General features: G+C 36.2%; 3 protein-coding genes across 4 annotated transcripts; 2 read left to right on the top strand and 1 right to left on the bottom strand.

Moving 5' to 3' along the window:
- The first annotated feature begins 907 nt into the window (after positions 1–907).
- Positions 908–6,820, top strand: LOC137723502 (ubiquitin carboxyl-terminal hydrolase 2). Of its 2 annotated transcripts, XR_015961295.1 has the most exons (4): positions 949–1,291; positions 1,766–4,605; positions 5,877–6,247; positions 6,558–6,820. XR_015961295.1 is itself a non-coding variant. In XM_068462695.2 (3 exons), the coding sequence occupies exons 2-3, from the start codon at positions 1,772–1,774 to the stop codon at positions 6,112–6,114; spliced, it is 3,072 nt and encodes a 1,023-aa protein (XP_068318796.2). In that variant the 5' UTR covers positions 908–1,291; positions 1,766–1,771; the 3' UTR covers positions 6,115–6,479. The 2 variants fall into 2 exon arrangements, 1 of the variants encoding a protein (XP_068318796.2); XM_068462695.2 differs by lacking the exon at positions 6,558–6,820 and having other exon boundaries at positions 908–1,291; positions 5,877–6,479.
- Positions 6,821–16,247: 9,427 nt separating this feature from the next.
- Positions 16,248–19,006, top strand: LOC137723169 (Carbohydrate-binding X8 domain superfamily protein). The gene is made up of 3 exons (XM_068462345.2): positions 16,248–16,720; positions 16,860–16,893; positions 18,582–19,006. Exons 1-3 carry the CDS (start codon positions 16,351–16,353, stop codon positions 18,796–18,798), a joined length of 621 nt encoding a protein of 206 aa, XP_068318446.2. The 5' UTR covers positions 16,248–16,350; the 3' UTR covers positions 18,799–19,006.
- Positions 19,007–19,352: 346 nt separating this feature from the next.
- On the bottom strand, positions 19,353–21,901 carry LOC137722665 (uncharacterized). The gene is made up of 5 exons (XM_068461718.2): positions 21,469–21,901; positions 21,078–21,257; positions 20,845–20,971; positions 20,617–20,730; positions 19,353–19,702 (listed from the first exon to the last, which is right to left on the bottom strand). Exons 1-5 carry the CDS (start codon positions 21,688–21,690, stop codon positions 19,587–19,589), a joined length of 759 nt encoding a protein of 252 aa, XP_068317819.2. The 5' UTR covers positions 21,691–21,901; the 3' UTR covers positions 19,353–19,586.
- Between the last annotated feature and the right edge of the window lie 520 nt (positions 21,902–22,421).

Here is a 22,421-nt window from a genome sequence, read left to right on the forward strand (position 1 = left end):
AAGTATTTTGATTATAATAAATTTAAAACTGCAATGCAAAATCTGAGTTTACAAATTTTGCTTTACATAAACTGCATTGCCAAACCGGTCAAAGAGTAACTATAATTATTACGGGAAGAAAATTACCAACCCAAACACAAAAGTGATGTAATTATGTGCCAAATTATCAAAACGGCACGTTGCTTTTCTAAAATATCGTGGAACAAATAACCCGCTGCCGCAAAGTCAATATCTCCTTCTTGATTTCTCGTATTAAATTTTGAAGCCTCCTTCATGATCAAGTTTTGCAACGTGAAATAAATTGGTAACGCTTCTTCAAAGAAGATGTCAAAAAAGATTAAAAAATATTCAAATATTCTTCAATTGATATATGATATATGATATATGATATGACAGCTAAACTATTTGACTTTTTACTTTTAGTTTTCCTTACAATAAACAAAGAAGAAATCAAATATATTTAATTAAAAATTTAAAGTAAGGGTCTCATTGAACCAATAGAATAAAAACTAAAATCAATTTTAATTATTTTATAATAGTTAACGTAACTATAGGTCCAAGTCGAGATGGAGAGCAATTCAACTCAAGCTCTTGCCGCTTTCAGAGATCACTCACGAGACTTGTCTGCATTGGGATTATTAGCAGAGACTTTTCAGATTACGGAAACTCTACTAGAGATACTTTTCAGATTATGGAAACTCTACACCCTTCTAAGTTTCTGCACGCCCTTAGAACTTGTAATGGAATAGCCCATAGATTGGCTTAGTTTGCTACTTCCATTGGCAATGTAATAGTTTGGTTTGAGAATCCCTTAACCTTATTCAGGATCTCCTCCTCAAAGATATGATGTAACCTTCGATTTCAAGTCGATAATATATTGTCTTCCTTTAAAAAAAAAAGGCATATCATGATGCTCTAACAGCATCGACAATGGAGATGTTAAAAACTCACTCGTAAAAAGATAAAAAGATAAGGCAGGCAGTACTGTAATTGTAACCCTTTTCAAATTCCACCAACAACAAAATCCTTCGTCTCTCTGCTCTCTCTCTATTTACCAGTTACCCACTGTTACTCTTTACCATCTCTGCCATTCATTGGGGAGGGTAACTAGTAAGCAGAAAGATTAGGGGGTGCGCCAAAAGCCCTTAAATTTACAACACCCCACCCTCTCTCCGCCTCTCCGACCTGGATAGATCCTAAACCTCGAACACCAATCTCTCCTTTCATCCTATGCGACGATTTCCCTGAAAAGCTCTCCGGGCGTTACTGGTCTTCTTCTCCAGATTTTGAGGTAAAACAATGAATATTTTGAAATATTTTAATGTTTTAGTTCAATTAATTTTCGATTGATTTGTGCTTCGGCTTCACCTTATCGATTGCCCGTAACCTGTTATTTGCACTTTACAATCCAAATCTTTGTTGGGTTCTCTGTAAAAACTAAATCTTCATAGGCGTCTCTTGCTCTTTCGTGGTTAGTTTATTGTGTAGCAGATAGTGGGTTTTGATTGTTCTCCTCGTTTCTTCGATTTTTTTTCAATTATTGCAAAAGGGTTTCTCTTCAAATTTAGAATCTGTTATGGGTTTTGCTTTTTTTTTTTTTTTCATGTAATTTTGAGCAGAATGTATTTATTTGAGTAGATAATGGGAGTCGGTTTACATTTCGGTATTTGGTTGTTTGCAGTAGTTGCTAATGGTTATTGATCTTTTGCTCATATTGTTATCATTATTGTTGTTGTTATAGTTGGCGTGTTTTGATTTGTTTTAGGAATTTATGGGGAAGAAAGTTAAGAAGAAGGCTAGAGCTCCTCCAAGGGAGAAGTTGGTTGCAGCCGATTCCCCCAAAAAAGTCCCCCAACCAAGCAACCCAAGTGTTAAGGACGGTGATGATGGGGTTTCAGTTGCGAAAGAGAGAAGGCCTTGTCCTCATGTTGAAAAAGGTGTTGATTTGGATAAATTGTCAGCTAAAATTGGGTCTTCAGGACCTGGTAGGTGTGAAGATTGCAGGGAAGGAGCGCTTGATAGGAGGGGTGGTAAGGGAAAGGGAAAACATGGGAAGAAGAAAGGAAGTTCCTCAGTGGATTCAAAATCGGAGTCCAAAGCCATTTGGGTTTGTTTGGAGTGTGGTCATTATTCTTGTGGCGGGATTGGGCTTCCTACAACCCCTCAGTGTCATGCAGTTCGGCATGCCAGGCAGACTCGTCACCCAATTGTGATCCACTTTGAAAAGCCACAGATGTGGTGGTGCTTCCCGTGCAACATGCTTGTTACAATTGAAAAGACGGAAGAGGATGGTGAACAAAAAGATGTGTTTGCGGATGTTGTGAAATTGATAAAGGGTCATTCATCGGAGGGATCATCGGTTAATGCTGAGGATATGTGGTTTGCAAGTGGCAGTGTGACAAGCGAAATCAAATCAGCTAGCAACATATCATGTGGTTTGGATGGAAGAGGTGGTTATATGGTTAGAGGCTTGGTTAATCTTGGTAACACTTGCTTCTTTAATTCCGTCTTACAGAACCTTCTAGCCATAGATAAGTTGCGGGGTTACTTCTTAAATTTAGATGCATCTACTGGAGCTCTTACTGTTTCATTGAAGAAACTCTTTACTGAAGCAAAACCAGAGGCAGGACTTAAGAATGTGATAAACCCAAGGTCACTTTTTGGTTGTGTTTGTTCCAAGGCTCCCCAATTTAGGGGATATCAGCAGCAAGACAGTCATGAATTGCTTCGTTGCTTACTGGATGGATTGTGCACTGAGGAGTTGAGTATGAGGAAACGTATAAATTCTTCTCAGGAAAATGGGAATCCATCAAACTCAGGTCCTACTTTTGTGGATGCTACATTTGGGGGCCAAACATCAAGTACTGTTTGCTGTGTTGAATGTCGTCACTCCTCAACTGTGTACGAGTCATTTTTAGATCTGTCATTGTCAGTTCCAACCAGAAAATCCCCATCTAAGGCTGCCCAACCCATCTCTCGAGCAAAGAAGACGAAGTTGCCGCCTAAGAGGAGTGGAAAGCTTCGGCCTAAAAATAACAAAGAGAAGAATTCTGTACCATCACCAAGTGTTCCAACGCCATCAACCAGCGGTGAGGTTTCTGACCATTCTGACCAGCCACAGTCTAGGTCAACCGACCCAAATGTGGCTGAACAAAAGGAATTAGTTGTAAATAGTCTATCTGCTGTCCAAGAATCTCCAAATGAACAAGTCTGTGAGGATGCAGCAGAGCAAACATCAACTTTGTTGGATGATTGTTCAGGGTTGGATTATCTTGATTCAGGAAATATGTTAGATGACAATGAAGTCTGTGAGGATGCAGCAGAGCAAACATTAACTTTGTTGGATGACTGTTCATGGTTGGATTATCTTGATTCGGGAAATATGTTAGATGACAATGATTTCTCTTCACAAAATAATGATGTCTCAATTGTTCAAGATTCCGAAAACAAGAGTTCACATCTTAATGATGTCTTTCTACAGAGTGGCTCTGAATCTAGTAATCAGGTTTTTACGCTTAATAAGGAACCCAATGTAGAACCTGACCGTTCTTCAGTGAATTCTTGGGAGGAAGAGCTCCCATTACAGGTTCAGGATTCTGAAGTTTTGTTGCTTCCATATAAAGCAGAGTGTTCTACCACCGAGGAAATCATGGGAGGCGAAGGTGAGGCCTCCTCATCGGTTGTGGGTTGTGGACAAGATGACTTTGGCTTTGGGGACTTATTCAACGAACCTGAAGTTTATGGGCCCCCTACAAGACCCTCTGTAGGTGAGGGAGGCACAGACACTAGTATCATAGCTAGTGAGTCTGATCCTGATGAAGTTGATGATACTGATTCTCCAGTGACTGTAGAGAGTTGTTTGTCTCATTTCATAAAGCCCGAGCTTCTTGCCAATGAAAATGCTTGGCATTGTGAGAACTGTTCCAAAATTCTTCAACGCCAAAGGTTGGAAGAAAAGAAGCAGGTAAAATCTGCTGCTAAAGTTTTGTTAAATGGATGTGAGGCTAGAACACAAGGTGACTCACTGAGTTTAAATACGGGTCCTGCTGATGTCAGAAGGCTTGGTAATGGGAATGTCAAAAGCAATACTGGTTGTAATCAGTTTGGTGAAAACTTCGTTTTGCACGATGGAAAAATAAATTGCTTGAACCAAAATTGCTCAGCAATTGAGAATGGTCAATCAGATAAGTCGAATTCTGTTGTTTGTCAACAACAAGATGAGATGGAAGATGCTCCTCCAGTGCAGTCAAATACTTCAGATTGCACTAACGCTTGCAGTCTAGAAAGTTTCAGTGATCAAGTCATTGATTCTAGGGCTGATGAGTCTAGAAGTGCTAGTTTCACCTGTGACATTGTACCACAGACTAATTATGGGATATTGGATGGACATCGTGAATCAGAAGAAAGTGAGGATGAGGAAGTAAATTCCAAACTTGTGAATGTGAAGAGGAATGCGACTAAAAGGTACCTCATCAACAGGGCCCCACCTATTTTGACTATTCATCTTAAGAGGTTCAGCCAAGATACTCGTGGTCGCTTGAGTAAATCGAATGGCCATATCAGTTTCGGAGAAAAAATTGATCTTAGGCCATATATGGATTCCAGGTATCTATCTTACTTTTTATTAAAGTTTATTTTACATTTCAAAATGCCACAGAAACATTACTGCTTGTCATGGACTCATGATTCTGTTTTGGCCCTTTCTTGGAAGAAACATTCAAATTGTTAGGAAAACCATTTTATACCATCTTAATGGGAGGGGGAGAGCAGGGTTAGCACTAGTAGGTAGACAACAGCAGCTTGCGAGGGGGTTGTGGCACGTGGTTGGCCGATCATTTGTCACCTCAAGAACTTGAACTCTTAATATACTACTCTGAAATAGAATTATTCTATGACTCCATGGGATGTTCCTGCATAGAGCTGAATGGCAACCATACTGTTAATATTATCTTTATACCTTGTTTCCTTTAAATAATGCACTCTAGTTTGTGTGTTTGTTTTGGAATTATCATTAAATAATGGACTATAATTTGTGTGTTTGTTTTGGAATTATTACCTCAATTTGGTGTGGGTCCCCGTACTTTTTGGGGCTAGATGTAGCCTAACTCTTTGCTACCCAAGGATTGAAGTTGCTAGCCCATGTGGTGGATGTAGCCCCATTTTCCGGCCCATTGGGGATGAAATTTTTCATTAGAGCTATAAATGTGGTAGCCTCAAGGAGGATAAAGCCCGCGTTGGGGATGCTCTAAGGTCATTGGCACTGGTAACTTTTTTTTTGGAAATAGGAAGAAACAAGGTATTTAGTCCTTTTTTTCCTGTCGGAGAAAACAGTAGTGAAATTATTACACATAAAGGAGGAAGCATATTAAATGATAGTTAATATGTCAATAACACCAAGGAGAAATTAAGCTACATTATGCTTTCAACATTTAGAACTTTTTTTCATAGGTTTCCAGACTTGTTTAAGCCTTTCTGTTCTGTTGGTCCATGTGTTGTTACATACTAGAGCTTGTTTTGATGTCTTTTGGAAACGGAATCAAGAAGTCATCTATGCATAATTTTTAATTTTTTTCACGTGGTTGAAATGTTTCAGTTCTAAAAACAATTACAATTTGCTTCATCTGATTTACTCCTAATGCCAATACATGGTTGAGCTTATCTTTGTGAAATTATCATAATGTAGAAGATATTGCCGATGCGTATATGGACTCATAATGTAGTTACATGTGCTTCACATAGTACTTGCTTGCTCGTTTTGTTCCTAGTTTCCTTAGTGTGGTTTAGACTGAATTAATTGGTTATACAGATTGCAAGTTAAATTTCCGATTGCCAAGTGTATTAATAGTGTGGCCATGGTGTTCTTTTGAGCTTTACAGGTGCATAGATGGGGAAAAGTATGAATACCAGCTACTTGGGGTTGTGGAGCATTCTGGAACCATGAGAGGGGGCCACTATGTTGCATACGTGAGAGGGGGCGAAAGGAGCAGAGGAAAAACTGAGAGAGAAAATATTGGTCATGGGTGGTATTATGCTAGCGATGCACATGTGCGTCAGGTTTCCCTAGATGACGTTCTTCGCTCTGAGGCCTATATCTTATTCTATGAAAAAACTTGAGGTGAATCCAACTTTCAATAGGATGTTGCTGGCGTTTCTAAAGTTCCAGTTCTCGGCCTAAAAGCCACCTGAGCTTCCACATGGGAGAAAGAAGAGATTGAGAGAGAGAGAGAGAGAGAGAGGAAAACCAGAGGTGAGTGTACAACTCCGATAACCATATGTTTTTTATACCCATTCTTTGAAGATGTAATGATCTTTTAGATGTATACTGCTACTTGTATCATCAGAAAACGGGGTTTTCTTTGCTTTACAGCCCCATTGCCCCAGGGGCCTTAGCTGCATCAATTACTCAAGATTTCTAAGTAATGTTTGTTGTTTACTACGATTACATTTTAGGCAAGAAGCATTGCTCATTTGACCTTCAATGAGAATTTCTTTTCATCCTTTTGATTAAGAATTGTTTCGGCAATTTAATGCTCCCTACATTACATTACATGATCCAGGCTTGAATATGAGCACGACTTGTGGCTTGAAAGAGGGTTGGCGCATGCCCTGTATGTACTGAAATCTATTGCAACTGGTAGACAATCTTGTCAGCTGCAATTTTCCTCATGCTAGAAGTTCGACGATTCTCGCTCTTTAGTTTCTCAGGCTCTTTGTTATTTATGGCCATCTGATTGAATGAATCAAAGCCTCCTTCATTGTTATATTATCTTCTTATACAAAAGCTCTAGTACTAATGTATGCAAATTAGTTTCTAGTTGAATCTTGAGCATTTTTGTCTATCTCTTTGAGTATTTAGGGTTTGTCTTAGGAGTGCACAATTTTGACAGACAATAGGCGTAAGGTCGGAGTTTATTGTATTCACAAGGCTTATTCGCATATCCACTTTGCACGTTAAATGTGGGGGCGAATAGAGTCTGAGCGATAGCATATTTATTAAAAATAAAATAAAAAAGAGCGTATTTATACGCATGCTGAAGCAATCTTTAATCCTTTATTATGGCCATAACCCACATGTTTACCAACAAATTTCAACAACTTTTAGCCGGAATTTGAGCAATACATGTCTCTAGCCAAGGGCTAAGGAAAACTTTATAAGAGCAGTTTTACGGTTTATTGAGCAATAAATGTAAATTTAAGCCAAAAACTTAAAAAATATAGTAGTGAGGCCCAAAACATTATTCAAATGGGGTTCCGTCCTTAAGAATATCAACGGAAAGTCTTACTTTAATTTTCAAAACTTCACGGTGAGGTGAGATTTTAATAAATAGATTAAATGATGATTTATATACGAATTTGCAAAACCGACTAAAAACAATAACTATTTAGCCCACATTTTTTTGTCAGAAATGCAATTTTTTTTATTTTTGCTAAATATTTTCCGTGAGCATTGAGAAAAACTTTTAAGGCATTCAAAAGCGGATTTACAATTTATTGAGCAACATTTTTAAATATGAATGATGATTTAAATTAATGTAAGACTGGGCGAGGCAAAGAGGAAAATAAATAGATTGAACGATGACTTAAGTACGATTGGGCGATGATCGGTAGAGTGGTACCGATCTTTCCCTATTCCAATTTATTTACTCTATTTGACTAACCACTATTAAATTCAAATGTCTTTATATTTAGGTTTTACATCGTTGATTAAAAGTGTTTAAATATGAATGATAATAGATTTTGTTTGGAAAAATATATTTTGAAGAAAATGAATATAATAGTTTGTTGTTATGGTAAGAGAAATAAAAGAAAAATTATAAAAAGTAAAAAAATATAAAATATAAAAAAATAAAAAAATATAAAAACTAAAAAAGAAAAAAAATTGAAAAAGGGGGAAGGGGGGAATCGTTATGATGCTAGCGACAACCTTAAAGTTATTAGCTACCTTACTAGCGACTAAATTGGGATACAGTTGCTACCTTTACAGCGACAGTTCTTGAGGTCGATCGGTAGATACGTACCAATCGTATCATTTTTTATTTTATTTTTCTTTTTTTTCTTTGATTTTATTTTTCTTCCTACCTTACTTTATTTAGATTCAAATATCTTTAGATTTATATTTATATCATTGTTTTCGAGTGTTTTGACATGGATTATAAGAAATTTTTTGCTGAAAATACATTTTGTAAAACATGAAGATAATAGTTTGGCGTTATGGTAAGGAATTCTTTTTATTTTTTTTTTATTTTTTGAAGATGAGTGTGCAACTCCAATAACCATATGTTTTTGATACCCATTCTTTGAAGATGTAATCATCTTTTAGATGTATACCGCTAGTTGTATCATCAGAAAACGGGGTTTTCTTTGTTTTACAGCCCCATCGCCCCAGGGGCCTTAGCTGCATCAATTACTCAAGATTTCTACGTAATGTTTGTTGGTTACTATGATTACATTTTAGTCAAGAAGCATTGCTCATTTGACCTTCAACGAGAATTTCTTTTCATCCTTTTGATTGAGAATTGTTCCGGCAACTTAATACTCCCTACATTACATTACATGATCCAGGCTTGAATACGAGCACGACTTGTGGCTTGAAAGAGGGTTGGCGCATGCACTGTATGTACTGAAATCTACCGCAACTGGTCGACAATCTTGTCAGCTGCAATTTTTCCTCATGCTAGAAGTTCGGCGATTCTCGCTCTTTAGTTTCTTAGGCTCTTCGTTATTTATGGCCATCTAATTGAATGAATCAAAGCCTCCTTCATTGTTATATTATCTTCTTATACAAAAGCCCTAGTACTAATGTGTGCAGATTAGTTTCTAGTTGAATCTTGAGCATTTTTGTCTATCTCTTTGAGTATTTAGGGTTTGTCTTAGGAGTGCACAATTTTGACAGACAATAGGCGTAAGGTTGGACTTTATTGTATTCACAAGGCTTATTCGCATATCCACTTTGCACGTTAAATGTGGGGGCGAATAGAGTCTGAGCGATAGCGTATTTATTAAAAATAAAATAAAAAAGAGCGTATTTATACGCATGCTGAAGCAATCTTTAATCCTTTATTATGGCCATAACCCACATGTTTCCTAACAAATTTCAACAACGTTTAGTTGGAATTTGAGCAATACATGTCTCCAGCCAAGGGCTAAAGAAAACTTTAAAAGAGCAGTTTTACGGTTTATTGAGCAATAAATGTAAATTTAAGCCAAAAACTAAAAAAATATAGTAGTGAGGCCCAAAACATTGTTCAAATGGGGTTCCGTCCTTAAGAATATCAACGGAAAGTCTTACTTTAATTTTCAAAACTTCACGGTGAGGCGAGGTTTTAATAAATAGATTGAACGATGATTTATATACGAATTTGCAAAACCGACTAAAAACAATAACTGTTTAGCCCACATTTTTTTGTCAGAAATGCAATTTTTTTATTTTTGCTAAATATTTTCCGTGAGCATTGAGAAAAACTTTATAAGGCCTTCGAAAGCGGATTTACAATTTATTGAGCAACATGTTTAAATATGAATGATGATTTAAATTAATGTAAGACTGGGCGAGGCAAAGAGGAAAATAAATGGATTGAACGATGACTTAAGTACGATTGGGCGATGATCGGTAGCGTGGTACCGATCTTTCCCTATTCCAATTTATTTACTCTATTTGACTAACCACTATTAAATTCAAATGTCTTTATATTTAGGTTTTACATCGTTGATTAAAAGTGTCTAAATATGAATGATAATAGATTTTGTACGGAAAAATATATTTTGAAGAAAATCAATATAATAGTTTGTTGTTATGGTAAGAGAAACAAAAGAAAAATTATAAAAAGTAAAAAAATAAAAAAACTAAAAAAGAAAAAAAATTGAAAAAGGGGGAAGGGGGGAATCGTTATGATTCTAGCGACAACTCTGAAGTTATTAGCTACCTTACTAGCGACCTTACTAGCGACTAACTCAGGATATCATTGCTACCTTTACAGCGATACTTCTTGTGGTCGATCGGTAGAAATGTACCAATCGTATCATTTTTTATTTTATTTTTCTTCCTACCTTACTTTATTTAGATTCAAATATCTTTAGATTTATATTTATATCATTTTTTTCAAGTGTTTTGACATGGATTATAAGAAAATTTTTGCTGAAAATACATTTTGTAAAACATGAAGGTAATAGTTTGGCGTTATGGTAAGGAATTCTTTTTTTTTATTTTTTTATTTTTTGAAGATGAGTGTACAACTCCGATAACCATATGTTTTTTATACCCATTCTTTGAAGATGTAATGATCTTTTAGATGTATACCGCTACTTGTATCATCAGAAAACGGGGTTTTCTTTGTTTTACAGCCCCATCGCCCCAGGGGCCTTAGCTGCATCAATTACTCAAGATTTCTAAGTAATGTTTGTTGTTTACTTCGATTACATTTTAGTCAAGAAGCATTGCTCATTCGACCTTCAATGAGAATTTCTTTTCATCCCTTTGATTGAGAATTGTTTCGGCAACTTAATACTCCCTACATTACATTACATGATCCAGGCTTGAATATGAGCACGACTTGTGGCTTGAAAGAGGGTTGGCGCATGCACTGTATGTACTGAAATCTATTGCAACTGGTAGACAATCTTGTCAGCTGAAATTTTCCTCATGCTAGAAGTTCGACGATTCTCGCTCTTTAGTTTCTCAGGCTCTTCGTTATTTATGGCCATCTAATTGAATGAATCAAAGCCTCCTTCAATTTATATTATCTTCTTATACAAAAGCTCTAGTACTAATGTGTGCAGATTAGTTTCTAGTTGAATCTTGAGCGTTCTTGTCTATCTCTTTGAGTGTTTAGGGTTTGTCTTAGGAGTGTGCACAATTTAGACAGACAATAAGCGTAAGGTCGGAATGTGGGGGCGAATAGAGTCTGAATGATAACGTATTTATTACAAAAAAAAAAAAAAGAGCGTATTTATACGCATACTGAAGCAATCTTTAATCCTTTATTATGGCCATAACCCACATGTTTACTAACAAATTTCAACAACCTTTAGCCGGAATTTGTGCAAAACATGTCTCCAGCCAAGGGCTAAAGAAAACTTTCATAAGAGCAGTTTTACGGTTTATTGAGCAATAAATGTAAATTTAAGCCAAAAACTAAAAAAATATAGTAGTGAGGTCCAAAACATTATTCAAATGGGGTTCCGTCCTTAAGAATATTAATGGAAAGTCTTACTTTAATTTTCAAAACTTCACGGTGAGGCAAGGTGATAATAAATAGATTGAACGATGATTTATGTACGAATTTGCAAAACCGACTAAAAACAATAACTCTTTAGCCCACGTTTTTTTGTTAGAAATGCAATTTTTTTATTTTCACTAAATATTTTCTGTGAGCATTAAGAAAAACTTTAGAAGGCATTCAAAAGCGGATTTACAATTTATTGAGCAACATGTTTAAATATGAACGATGACTTAAATTAATGGAAGACTGGGCGAGGTGAAGAGGAAAATAAATAGATTGAATGATGACTTAAGTATGATTGGGCAAGGATCGGTAGCGTGGTACCGATCTTTCCCTATTCCAATTTATTTACTTTATTTGACTAACCACTATTAAATTCAAATGTCTTTATATTTGGGTTTTACATCGTTGATTAAAAGTGTCTAAATATGAATGAGAATAGATTTTATACGGAAAAATATATTTTGAAGAAAATGAATATGATAGTTTGTTGTTATGGTAAGAGAAATAAAATAAAAATTATAAAAAAATAAAAAAAAATTGAAAAAGGGGGAAGGGGGGAATCGTTATGATGCTAGCGACAGCTAAGAAGTTGGTAGCTATCTCACTAGCGACTTAATTGTGATATCGTTGCTACCTTTACAGCGACAGTTCTTGTGATCGATCGGTATCAAAGTACCAATCATATCATTTTTTATTTTATTTTTCTCTTTTTTCTTTGATTTTTTTTTTCTTCTTACCTTACTTTATTTAGTTTCAAATACCTTTAGATTTATATTTATATCATTGTTTCGAATGTTTTGACATGGATTATAAGAAAAATTTCGCTAAAAATACATTTTGTAAAACATGAAGATGATAGTTTGGCGTTATGGTAAGGAATTTTTTTTTTTTTTTAAGCAAAAATATAAAACAAATAAAATTGACGGTTAAGGCGCAGGGAGATGCAGCAGTAGCCCAAGCCCAATGAGCTCAAGCACTAGCTGCATCCCATACTCATGACCTTGGGAAGGCCTAAGGCGCAGCAGAAGTAATGCTCTTAACTACTTCAGCTACAAGTTTTTCTTACAGCCAGATTACACGTATTAAGTAAAATAACGTTGATTACTAACTTAAGAAAACACATTGAGCTGCCTCTTTGAGGCTTTGAGTATTACTAGTTCCAGCGTCAATTTCGATGGTAAAAATGGTCGATATCACGTCCTATATATGCAAGAATGCCATCGATATGAATATGTGCAAACAGTGACAAACTGCTACCAGCAAGAACCTGCGGAACAAATTGGCAGACCCTGGGCTTGAGCTCGACATCGGGCGCAAGAACAAATCGCATTCGACACGTACATAAAAATAACATAATGAAAACTCGCGAAAAGAAAAATACGACCGACTCTTTCTAAGTAAGGAATTATTTTTTCTCATTTGCATGGCAATAATGTAAAGAAATCATAAACACACTGCAATGGAGAAACCAACAACGAAAAAGAGCAAGAGGCTGAACAAACTGCAATGGTGACAATTTCATTCATATATAGAAACTATACGGTCTCAAGATCCTGCCTACCGAAACACATTTACCACACCGATTCCTCCCACGTTGTTATAGGATTTGACCGTTTAGTTCATAAGGCACTAAATTTGAAACTACAAATTCAATTTAGTTTATGAACGTTTAGTTCATAAAGGAGAGGTTTCTGCAAGAACATAAAATGCAATATACAACTAAGTGTAGTGGATTTAAGGTTCTTCAGGAACTCAAGTGTGAGCGCTTTGGGACTACCAAAATGTGTCAACGGTTCAAAGTATAAAAATAAATTATTGAATTGTTAATGTCCAAAAGTGAACTTCATGTCAATAATTTTGGATTCATTATCAAATTAATGGACTGCATGTCACTTTTAATTAATTCAATAAATCAGGTCATACATGGTCGATTGTAAATGCTAAAATAATAGCATTGGGTTGAAAAATTGCCCCAAAAAAAAAATAATTGGGCACGGGTTGGGGGCCCTGAGTAAGAGGCATGGCCCAAAAGGGCCTCAGGTGTGAACTTCAAGTCACGGGGTGAGGGAGAAACCCCAGCCGCAACTAGGTTTCAATTTTTGGACCAAGGGAGGGCACAAGACAAGGCCCAACATGAGATAGCCTTGGGTTTGGCGCGAGGAAACCCAGCTGCAATGGACTGGCTGTCATGCAAGGCGGGCCGGGGTGCTGCAAGGCCCAGTAAGCTATGCGGCTTGCTGGCGTGGACTGAAGGCTAGGGTTGCAGGCTGTTGCACAAGCCCAACAACCATAAGGTTGCGGTATGCAGGTGAGGGGACTCAGCTAAACGGCGCTGGTTTCAGCGTTTTGGGCTCGGGGCTTTAGACCCTGCAGAGATGAAGTCCAGGTCGTGGCCTAGTTGCTGTATCCATAGTGATGGTGCGATGGTGTGCTGCACCATATCCCATTCCCCCTTCTTTCAAAAATCCCTTAGGGTTTAGGAAACCCTAAAATTGCTTCTAATTTAATTTTATACATTGACTCACATATTCCACATAACAATTTAATTGTGCGATGCATGAAACAAATATATATATTGACAAATATATGAACATATACAATATATATATATATATCAGAATGAAAATATAAACATAGAGGGTTCATGCATCATGGGGAATGTTTTGATGCTTCATGGTCGTTTCAAATATCTTACTTTATTTTAAGCGTACCTGATTGGCAGAAAACAATAAAAGCCCTTGAATTTGTAGAAGATCATTCTCATAAAGCTAGAATTGCATTTCCAATGCGTTGTATCACGTTCAACACAAAAAAGATTAAATTGAAACAATAGCATGTAGATGAATTCAATAAAATAATTAAATTAATCATAAAAAGAATGATTAACATGTAATACTCCCCTTATTGAATAATAAACTCTTGTTAGCGCAGCGTCAAGAGCATGGTGATAACGTGTTGTAGACATAATTTACTGAACAATTATGGAGGCCATAAAGAGAGAGAGAAAGGTGCGGCAATAGTAGAGAGAACCAAGAGATGTGTAATTGTGGGTGTGTTCTATTCCACCCCATTGTGTCTTTATTTATAGTAGTATGGAAGGTTAATTCCTTACTCTTTTAGAATTACAACTCTTAATAGGTAATCAACTCCTAATAGGAATATAAGAGATATTCCAAAATATACTAGTATTTACACAATTACATTCCAAATCTAATAGGACTGCAACACGTTTGTTGTTATGGTAAGAGAAATAAAAGAAAAATTAACAAAGAAAAAAACAACTAGAAATGAAAAAAAATTGAAAGGAGGGGATTGTTATGATTCTAGCGACAGTTCCAGTGGTCCATCGGTAGTACAATATCGATCATGTCATTTTTTAAATTTTATATTTCTCTTTTTCCATTGAATTTTTTTTTTCATCCTACCGTACTTTATTTAAATTCAAATACCTTTAGATTTAGATTTATATCATTGTTTTTGAGTGTTTTGATGTGGATTATAAGAAAATTTTCGCAGAAAATACATTTTTTAGAACATGAAGATGATAGTTTGGCATTATGGTAAGGAATTTTTTTTTTTTTTTTAAGCAAAAACATAAAACAAATAAAATTGACGGTTTGGGCACAAGGAGATGCAGCAGTAGCCCAAGCCCAGCGAGCTCAAGTGCTAGTCACATCCCATACCCATGGGAAGGCCCAAGACGCAGCAGAAGCAATGGAGGCCCATGAAGTTTTGGGTTTAGGAGCGTGTGAATAGTACGGGCCGTAAAATTAACACCCTAAATTTGCCACGTTTCAACGCCCGACATGTGTATCCCAAGTGAAGATGGAAATATTTAGTCCTTCATGGCTAAAGATGGAAAATTTTAATCCTATAGTATTCTCTCAAATATTAATTTTTGAACAGCTAATACATAGCTAAGGGTTATGCTTAGCCCTCCACAACCAGAGATAACTTGAGAGCTTGCTATTTGCAACGCTAGGCCAAATTTAGCCCTACTTCTTTTTAGCATATTCACTTTGGCTCTTAGCTAAAGACGAGTTTAACATAAATTCTGGCTAAAATGGCATATAACCCTGACTGGAGAGTGTGTGACTAATGCTTGCATTTTCGATTTGACAAAATAAAATAATGCGTGCATTAACGTTGCAACTTTCAGGCATGGCAAAGTTACTTATAAGCCAATATAAATGAAAGCTTTGATTTCGTTGAGAAAATGAAAGATTTTATTTTAAAAGTGGGGTGAACACTATTTTACACCCCATAACAGCACTCAATTTTATTTTTTAAAATCTTTTATAAAAGTGGGGAGGGTAAAATCGAATATAGAATTTAAATATATAAATAAATGCTCTTAACTATTTCGGTTGCAAGTTTCAAATATAACAAAGAGCACGAATTTGTCAATCTTAGTATACAATTCTCCTGTAATTTGGTTTCACTGACACCATGCGATCCTCAATAGTGTAAGAGTTGCCAGTTAGTAACCCTATGCATTCTCTTTTGCTATAACATTCATTCAACTTGTTGATTCTCCTACTTATTTTCTCCTCTGCACACTCGTGTTTCTTTACGGTCATAATATCTCTTACGAATATATATTAAATTGCAATGGTAAGTGACGTTTTTAATCATAATAAAATGTAAATCAAAAGAAAAATCAAACAACATGAATGGGTAATAGTGCGTAGAATGAAAAAATAGTACGTAAAAATTAATTTTCTATTTACTATTATTTAGCGTAGTGCTATCCACATACATATTTTTACTTCTCACATATTCCTTTTAATTTTCGACCGTCGGATCGAATGAGTTGAAGAAAATCAATAACAAAAAATTAATAAAGACGTGTGTGAAGGAATAAAAAGTGTGTGAATAACACTATCTATTATTTATTATCCTCTTGGCCAATGAAAACATTCATTACCTTACAAAAATAAAAAATGAAAACATTCATTCAATTCAGATTTCAGATTATCAGTATAAATACAGAGCAAAAGAAAAAGCACCACTAGGCACCAAGGCCAAAGAAACATAAAAAAGAGCTAAAGCTCTCTCCCTCTCTCTCTCTTCCTTTACCAACTTAGTTTAGTAGCAGCCGTTAAGTTCATAACTTTTCTTTCTTTCCATGGCTCCACTCTCACTCTCCAACCAGCACCCATTAATCTCCTTTCTCTTCTTCCTCACACCCGTTGTCATGGTGGTGGGCATGCTTGGAGTTCTGGGGGTGGACGGAGCAAATTCTCCGACGTCTTCCAGCACAACATGGTGTGTGGCTAGGAGTGATGCGAGCGCACAGGCTCTTCAGACAGCCTTGGACTATGCATGCGCAGCTGGTGCGGACTGTTCTCCAATCCAACCCGACGGACTATGTTATCTCCCAAACACCATCCAAGCTCATGCCTCTTATGCCTTCAACAGTTACTACCAGCGCCAGGCCAAGGCCCCTGGTTCTTGCGGCTTCTCCGGCACTGCCACCATTGCCCAAACAGACCCCAGTACGTCGTTCATTTCTCTCTTCCTTTTCCAATCCTCCAAAAAAACGAACACAAAATATTTTTTGATATTTTATAATATTTTCTTTATTTTATAGAGGGGGACTAATTTGTTTATTGTTGTTAATTTCCTTTTGTGTAGGTTATGGATCTTGTGATTACCCATCTTCCACAAGGTACGTTGTTCTTCTTTTAATTTCTTTTACCAAAAAAATAAACTAGTCTTATATTTTACTCCTAGGATGCACTGTTTCAGTTGATGACTGGATTTACGTGTTTTAATTCAACGTTACATTTTAGCAGTATATAAAGCGATTGAATCACATATAGTTTGTACATTTCTTGGTGATTGAAATTAAGTTTCTTCATGTTCACGCAATTAGATCTTTCTCTTTTTCTTCTTTCGAACTTTTTAAGAGATTAGAAATAAAGAGTTTATTTTTATATGATGGATATTGAAAAGAAGAACACTTTGTAGAAAACCATTCTCTTTGGTTGCTGTAATTCTCTGTGCCCAACAGAAGAAAAAAACACTTTGGTTTATGGAGAGTGGATTGTGTCTCTCGAGTGAAACTTCTTATGGATGTTTGACACGTGTCTTTCTGCATGAGATGCTGTTACTGACACTTAAATCAAACCGTCCGTTTCTAAGTTATTGCTGTCTCTCTCTTCTAAATCTTGGGTTGCTCACTGTTTTTGTACTTGTGTATTTTAACTCTATTTATTTTTTGGAAAGAAAAAAAAAGACTATTTATTTGATTTTTTTTTTTTTATAATTATTTTTCTGGGTGTATGCTTGGCTTGGAAATTGTACTCGGTTTTTGGTTCTGAAATCAGACTTGACCTTAATTTCTTACCGTCGGATTAGTCCTTAGTTGCAACCAAACCAATGGTCAAGATCACATCTGATGGTTCACTTGGTTGCTTTTTTAGTGGGCACAGTCAGCGACTGGCATATGATATGGCACCTATTCTGGTGTCATGTAATTATGCACTCTTCTGATCATTCTGCAATCCATCTCCTTTCTTCACCATACTTTGACCATTTTGGACTTCTTTTGATTTTTAATATTTTTTAGAGTATCAAGATTTTTAACCTTTAGATTTTAATCATTAAATTCTTAATAAAGGATTTTACGGTCAAAAATTTAAATGTACAAGATACACTAAAGCATATTAAATTTTTTTTATTTTATTTGATTGAACTAAGATTTTCTTTTTTTGGGTACAACAAAAACCAAACTTTATTCTATTAAGTGGAGTCAGCTCGGCTGTCCGAATTTTAAAACGTCATTAGGTTCGGTTTTGTTTAAATTTTCCGTTAGGTCTTTTTTTTTTTGGGTATGTTATGAATTCTATTTATCTTCTTATTAAAACATTTAATGTAATTACATTTTCTTGATCCCTTGCTTAAGTAGTACATAATGGTAGATTATAGAGGATTAGTCTTCTCATTTACCCTCGTAATTTTGAATGTGGGCCCAAGATTAATTAACTGTCAAAAATTCAAAGATGGAAAAGAAGGCTTGGGCATGTGGGCCATTGTCCAGTTTGGGACAGTATCTATATGTCACATGTGAATGTTCTTATTCTGTATTAAGTATTTTGACTGGTCATCTTCTGTTTTCTTTTTAATTTAAAACTTTTTTTTTTCTGTTTTATTTATTATTGTGCCTTATAATTTATGGTGGTTTTGATTGTGTGAGAAGAGAGTTGCTCTCTCTGTAGTTCGAGAACATCTTGAGTTTAATTTACATGACACCAGTACACAATTACGTAACATTATGTACTAATTTAAGGTATTTTGTTTGCCACTTTAATTTATTTTTAATCACATTGCGCTATGTCTATTGCAAATTTGCAGCGCGGCTGGAGGGACAACTTCACCTTCCACACCACCAACAGTTCTGAATCCACAAACGCCACCATCGACGTTCGCACCACCCTTCACTGGCGGATTTACTCCCGGATCGACCCCGATGATCCCCGACGATAACTCAAAAGCGTCCCTCGATTCCATGTCCCCAACAATCTTGATGCCCATCTCCCTTGTGCTTATTCTTTTATTCGCCCAAAATTAAACCCCCAATGTAGGTCGTTTATTTTTTTTAACATTGCCCGAATGCGGAAAAGAGGCTATATACATTTTTTTGTTAGAAGTTGGAACCTTCTTTGTCTGCTTCTATCTTGCTAAGCCTCCCCATTAGTATTTTTCCAAACTAATTTGGGTCTCAATCTCATAATTTCGAACCAATAGTTCAATTAATTCATTGCCAAATATTTCGTCGATTTCAATTTTTTACAGCCAGGTTACATGTACTAAGTAAAACAAAATGTACCTTAAAAAAAAAAAACACATTGAACCGCCTCTTTGAGGCTTTGAGTATTACTAGTTCCAGCGTCAATTTCGATGGCAACAATGTTCGATATCACTTCCTATATATGCAAGAATGGCATCAATATGAATATGTACAAGCAGTGACACAACTGCTACCAGCAAGAACCTGCGGAACAAATTGGCTGACCCTGGGCTTGAGCTCAACATCGGGCGCAAGAACAAATTGCATTTGACACGTACGTAAAAATAACTTAATGAAAACTCATGAAAAGAAAAATGGGATTGACTCTTTCCAAGTAAGGAATTATTTTTCTCGTTTGCACGGCAATAATGTAAAGAAATCATAAACAAACTGCAATGGAGAAACCAACAACGAAAAAGAGAATGAAAAAGAGCAAGAGTCTGAACAAACTGCAATGGTGACAATTCAATTCATATATAGAAACTATAAGGTCTTAAGATCCTGCCTACCGAAACACATTTACCACACCGATTCCTCCCACGTTGTTATAGGATTTGACCACAGCCGTGCTAACGTTGGAATGAAAGAGAATATGAGCCGGTGTTTGGATCTTTGACAGCTTTAAAGTTGTCGACGCTCATTCCAAAACGGCCCAAGAGAGAATTGCCCATTTCTTTCAGCTTCCCTGCTCACACACAGAACAATTTCAAACCCTTAGTACTTAAAAAGATTTCTTTTACTTTTATCCTTCTTATGAGAAAATTTAATGTTAGCGACTGAAAAGTATAGAAACGTAGATTACAGAGATCAATGCGTCCCACTAACAGCCTAGGCCAAGACTTATGCCACATACATGCAAAATATATTACTCATAGACATAGCAATTTTGGACATGACGTCTGATGTCACCAGAAAGCACTGAATATGCGAATAATCACCAGAGTCATGAGGTAGAAGAATTGAAACAACCATCTTTAATAACATAATCACTTATCTTTAATAACATAATTACTTTCTAAAAGAGAACCAATGTGTTAAACATTCATCTAGTTGACAGCGTCAAGAAGGATAAAATATTGCCCTACTGCTCCCTAGCAACTCCCATGGAAATCACGAACAAGTTTCGATGAAAAGCTAGCGAGTCATAAGCAAAGATCATGTCATTAAAGAAATTGATTAGTAGGCTGCATCTTAGTACTTTCTTATTTCCACTATTAGTTTTTCCACACTTTCACAAAATAAGGCAAAATAGTTACTTTGGTCTTTCAGCAAGTAATTATTCGACTTCACAAAGCCACATTGCTTATTGTCCTGTAATACAGTCCAATTCGCCTATCCTTTGGTCTTCGTTTCTCAAGATAAAGAGATAAGTTGTGTTAATGTGAAGGCTTGCAGAATGGTCCACCTATGAGACGGATTGGGATTCTTTTCCGTACTTTACTGGAAAATTATATAATCATGGTACAGATAGCATTTGGGAATAATTTGATTGAGTGGGCACAAGAAAGAGAATATAAAACCACGAAACATGAAGCGGTCGAGGAAACAATTAAATCAAATCACCACTCACATATATACCAAAAAATTAGAGAAACTCACCTATCATCTCCTCTTTCATCTTTTCTCTCTTTTCTTCAGCTAGTGGCCCCAACCGGCGAATGGCCTTTTTGGCTTGGTCATTTGAAGGATCAAGTTCCAAGACACTTTTCATATCTGCAGAATATAAACAAGAATTGAGCATTACATATAGCATTAATCTACAACCCATACAAATGAGAAGACAAGTTGCTTCTAGTGGTTAAATTGTGGTATTAAATTCCAACTTACCAACAATAGCCTCTTCAAAATGCTCGAGCTTTTCATGAGCTTCTGCTCTTCGAAGCAGAGCTTTCATATACGAAGGATTTAGTTCAAGTGCTTTCGTGCATTCCTTGATTGCGTCCTCATACTTTTCCTGTTACATATTAAGAAATTCGGAATCACAGATTGTCTAATATGTGAGAATCAAGGGGGAATCAGAGTCCACAAGAGTTTCCAAAGATGTGAACCGCATAACGTACCAATTTCGAGAAGCATACTGCACTGTTTAAATGACAAATGGAACGTAATTCGACAGACGACGGCATGTCAGGTGCAAGGTGTAAAGCAAGCTCATACTGGGATAATGCCTCTTGGTACTGCCCACTGCCAAACAGTCTATTGCCTTCAATTTTCACATCACTTGCTTCTTCAAACGCTTTCTGCTTCCCATGAAATACGAACAAATCAAAAAAAATATATTTCAACACAAAATCAGTTCTCCGATCAGATATGAACAAATTGAGTTTTCAGATTTCAGAACAAAATTGAACTCCTCAAGCATCAAGTAAGTAATTGATTCGTAAAACCCCATATATAACCAATGAAATTAACCAGAAGAAGAAATGAAGAGTCGCTTCGATTGGGAGATACCTGATTCGATTCAACGTCGTCGTTCTGGGAGGGAGTTTGTTGCGGCTCGTCTTGGAGATGGATTTGTTGAGGGATTTCGTCGTCGTTGAGTTCGCCGTCGCTTGCGGTTTCGAAGCCGTCGGAGGCATCTCTTTTGGTGGCGGTGGAAGAGGAGGAGGAGGGCTTTGGGGAATTCATATCGCTACGGCATCCGTTCCCTTCTTCTTCTTCCTTTATCAGCATCTCTGTTGGTTGAGAAGGTTTTAGGGATTTCGACCGCGTCGCCGTCGATTGCGTTTTCTTCAGGAAATGGAAATTTTATATATGAATGAATACGTATAGATCACTGCACACTCCCCGTGTTTCCAGAAAGCTCTTTTTCCCTCTTTTTCGTAGGCTGGAATCGGTTCGGTGGGCCAAACCGAAACTTCAACCTCCTGGTTCGGTAAGACCAAAATCTGAACCGAAATCACCGAAATCAAATTTGTTCTTTTCAAAATTGTTTGTTATTAACTCATACAACTTCATATTTATGATTAAAACCGTTTATATTATAAACTATTATATAATGATTGTTTTTCGTAAAAAATCAATTAAAACTAGGATCGGTTGAGTTATCGAACTATATAAAAACAAATCAATGAACAAAATTGGCAAAAGCATTGCAAACCGTTTATGTATTCGCTATTATAGATTGATTAAACGATCTTAATTTTATTTCATTTTTAGCAGAAATGATCTTTACAATGTGCTTCATAATATGAACGGTTCTAATCTTTATTAAGGGTACAAGTCAGTAATACAGTTAGAAATAGAGTTAGCAAGTTTGTTAGTATTTTGTTAGAGTTGCTAGGCTTACTAGTATAAAAACAAAGTGTGTAATCTTCATTCTTTCAGTTAATACAAATCATATTTCTCTCTCTCTCTCTCTAAGATCTCTGTGTTCATCCTTATGTTCATCTTTTCTTCTTGAT

Source organism: Pyrus communis, chromosome 4, assembly GCF_041283825.1.
Source record: "Pyrus communis isolate YQ-2024b chromosome 4, ASM4128382v1, whole genome shotgun sequence".
Taxonomy (NCBI): domain Eukaryota; kingdom Viridiplantae; phylum Streptophyta; class Magnoliopsida; order Rosales; family Rosaceae; genus Pyrus; species Pyrus communis.

Bases quoted from the DNA above. Each gene is read 5' to 3' on its own strand.
- LOC137723502 (XM_068462695.2), top strand. From the start codon at position 1,772: ATGGGGAAGAAAGTTAAGAAGAAGGCTAGAGCTCCTCCAAGGGAGAAG. The intron at 4,606-5,876 runs GTATCTATCTTA...TGAGCTTTACAG, and splicing joins AGGCCATATATGGATTCCAG to GTGCATAGATGGGGAAAAGT.
- LOC137723169 (XM_068462345.2), top strand. From the start codon at position 16,351: ATGGCTCCACTCTCACTCTCCAACCAGCACCCATTAATCTCCTTTCTC. The intron at 16,721-16,859 runs GTACGTCGTTCA...CCTTTTGTGTAG, and splicing joins CATTGCCCAAACAGACCCCA to GTTATGGATCTTGTGATTAC. The intron at 16,894-18,581 runs GTACGTTGTTCT...GCAAATTTGCAG, and splicing joins GATTACCCATCTTCCACAAG to CGCGGCTGGAGGGACAACTT.
- LOC137722665 (XM_068461718.2), bottom strand. From the start codon at position 21,690: ATGCTGATAAAGGAAGAAGAAGAAGGGAACGGATGCCGTAGCGATATG. The intron at 20,731-20,844 runs GTAAGTTGGAAT...TATATTCTGCAG, and splicing joins TTTTGAAGAGGCTATTGTTG to ATATGAAAAGTGTCTTGGAA. The intron at 19,703-20,616 runs GTGAGTTTCTCT...GTGTGTGAGCAG, and splicing joins GATGAAAGAGGAGATGATAG to GGAAGCTGAAAGAAATGGGC.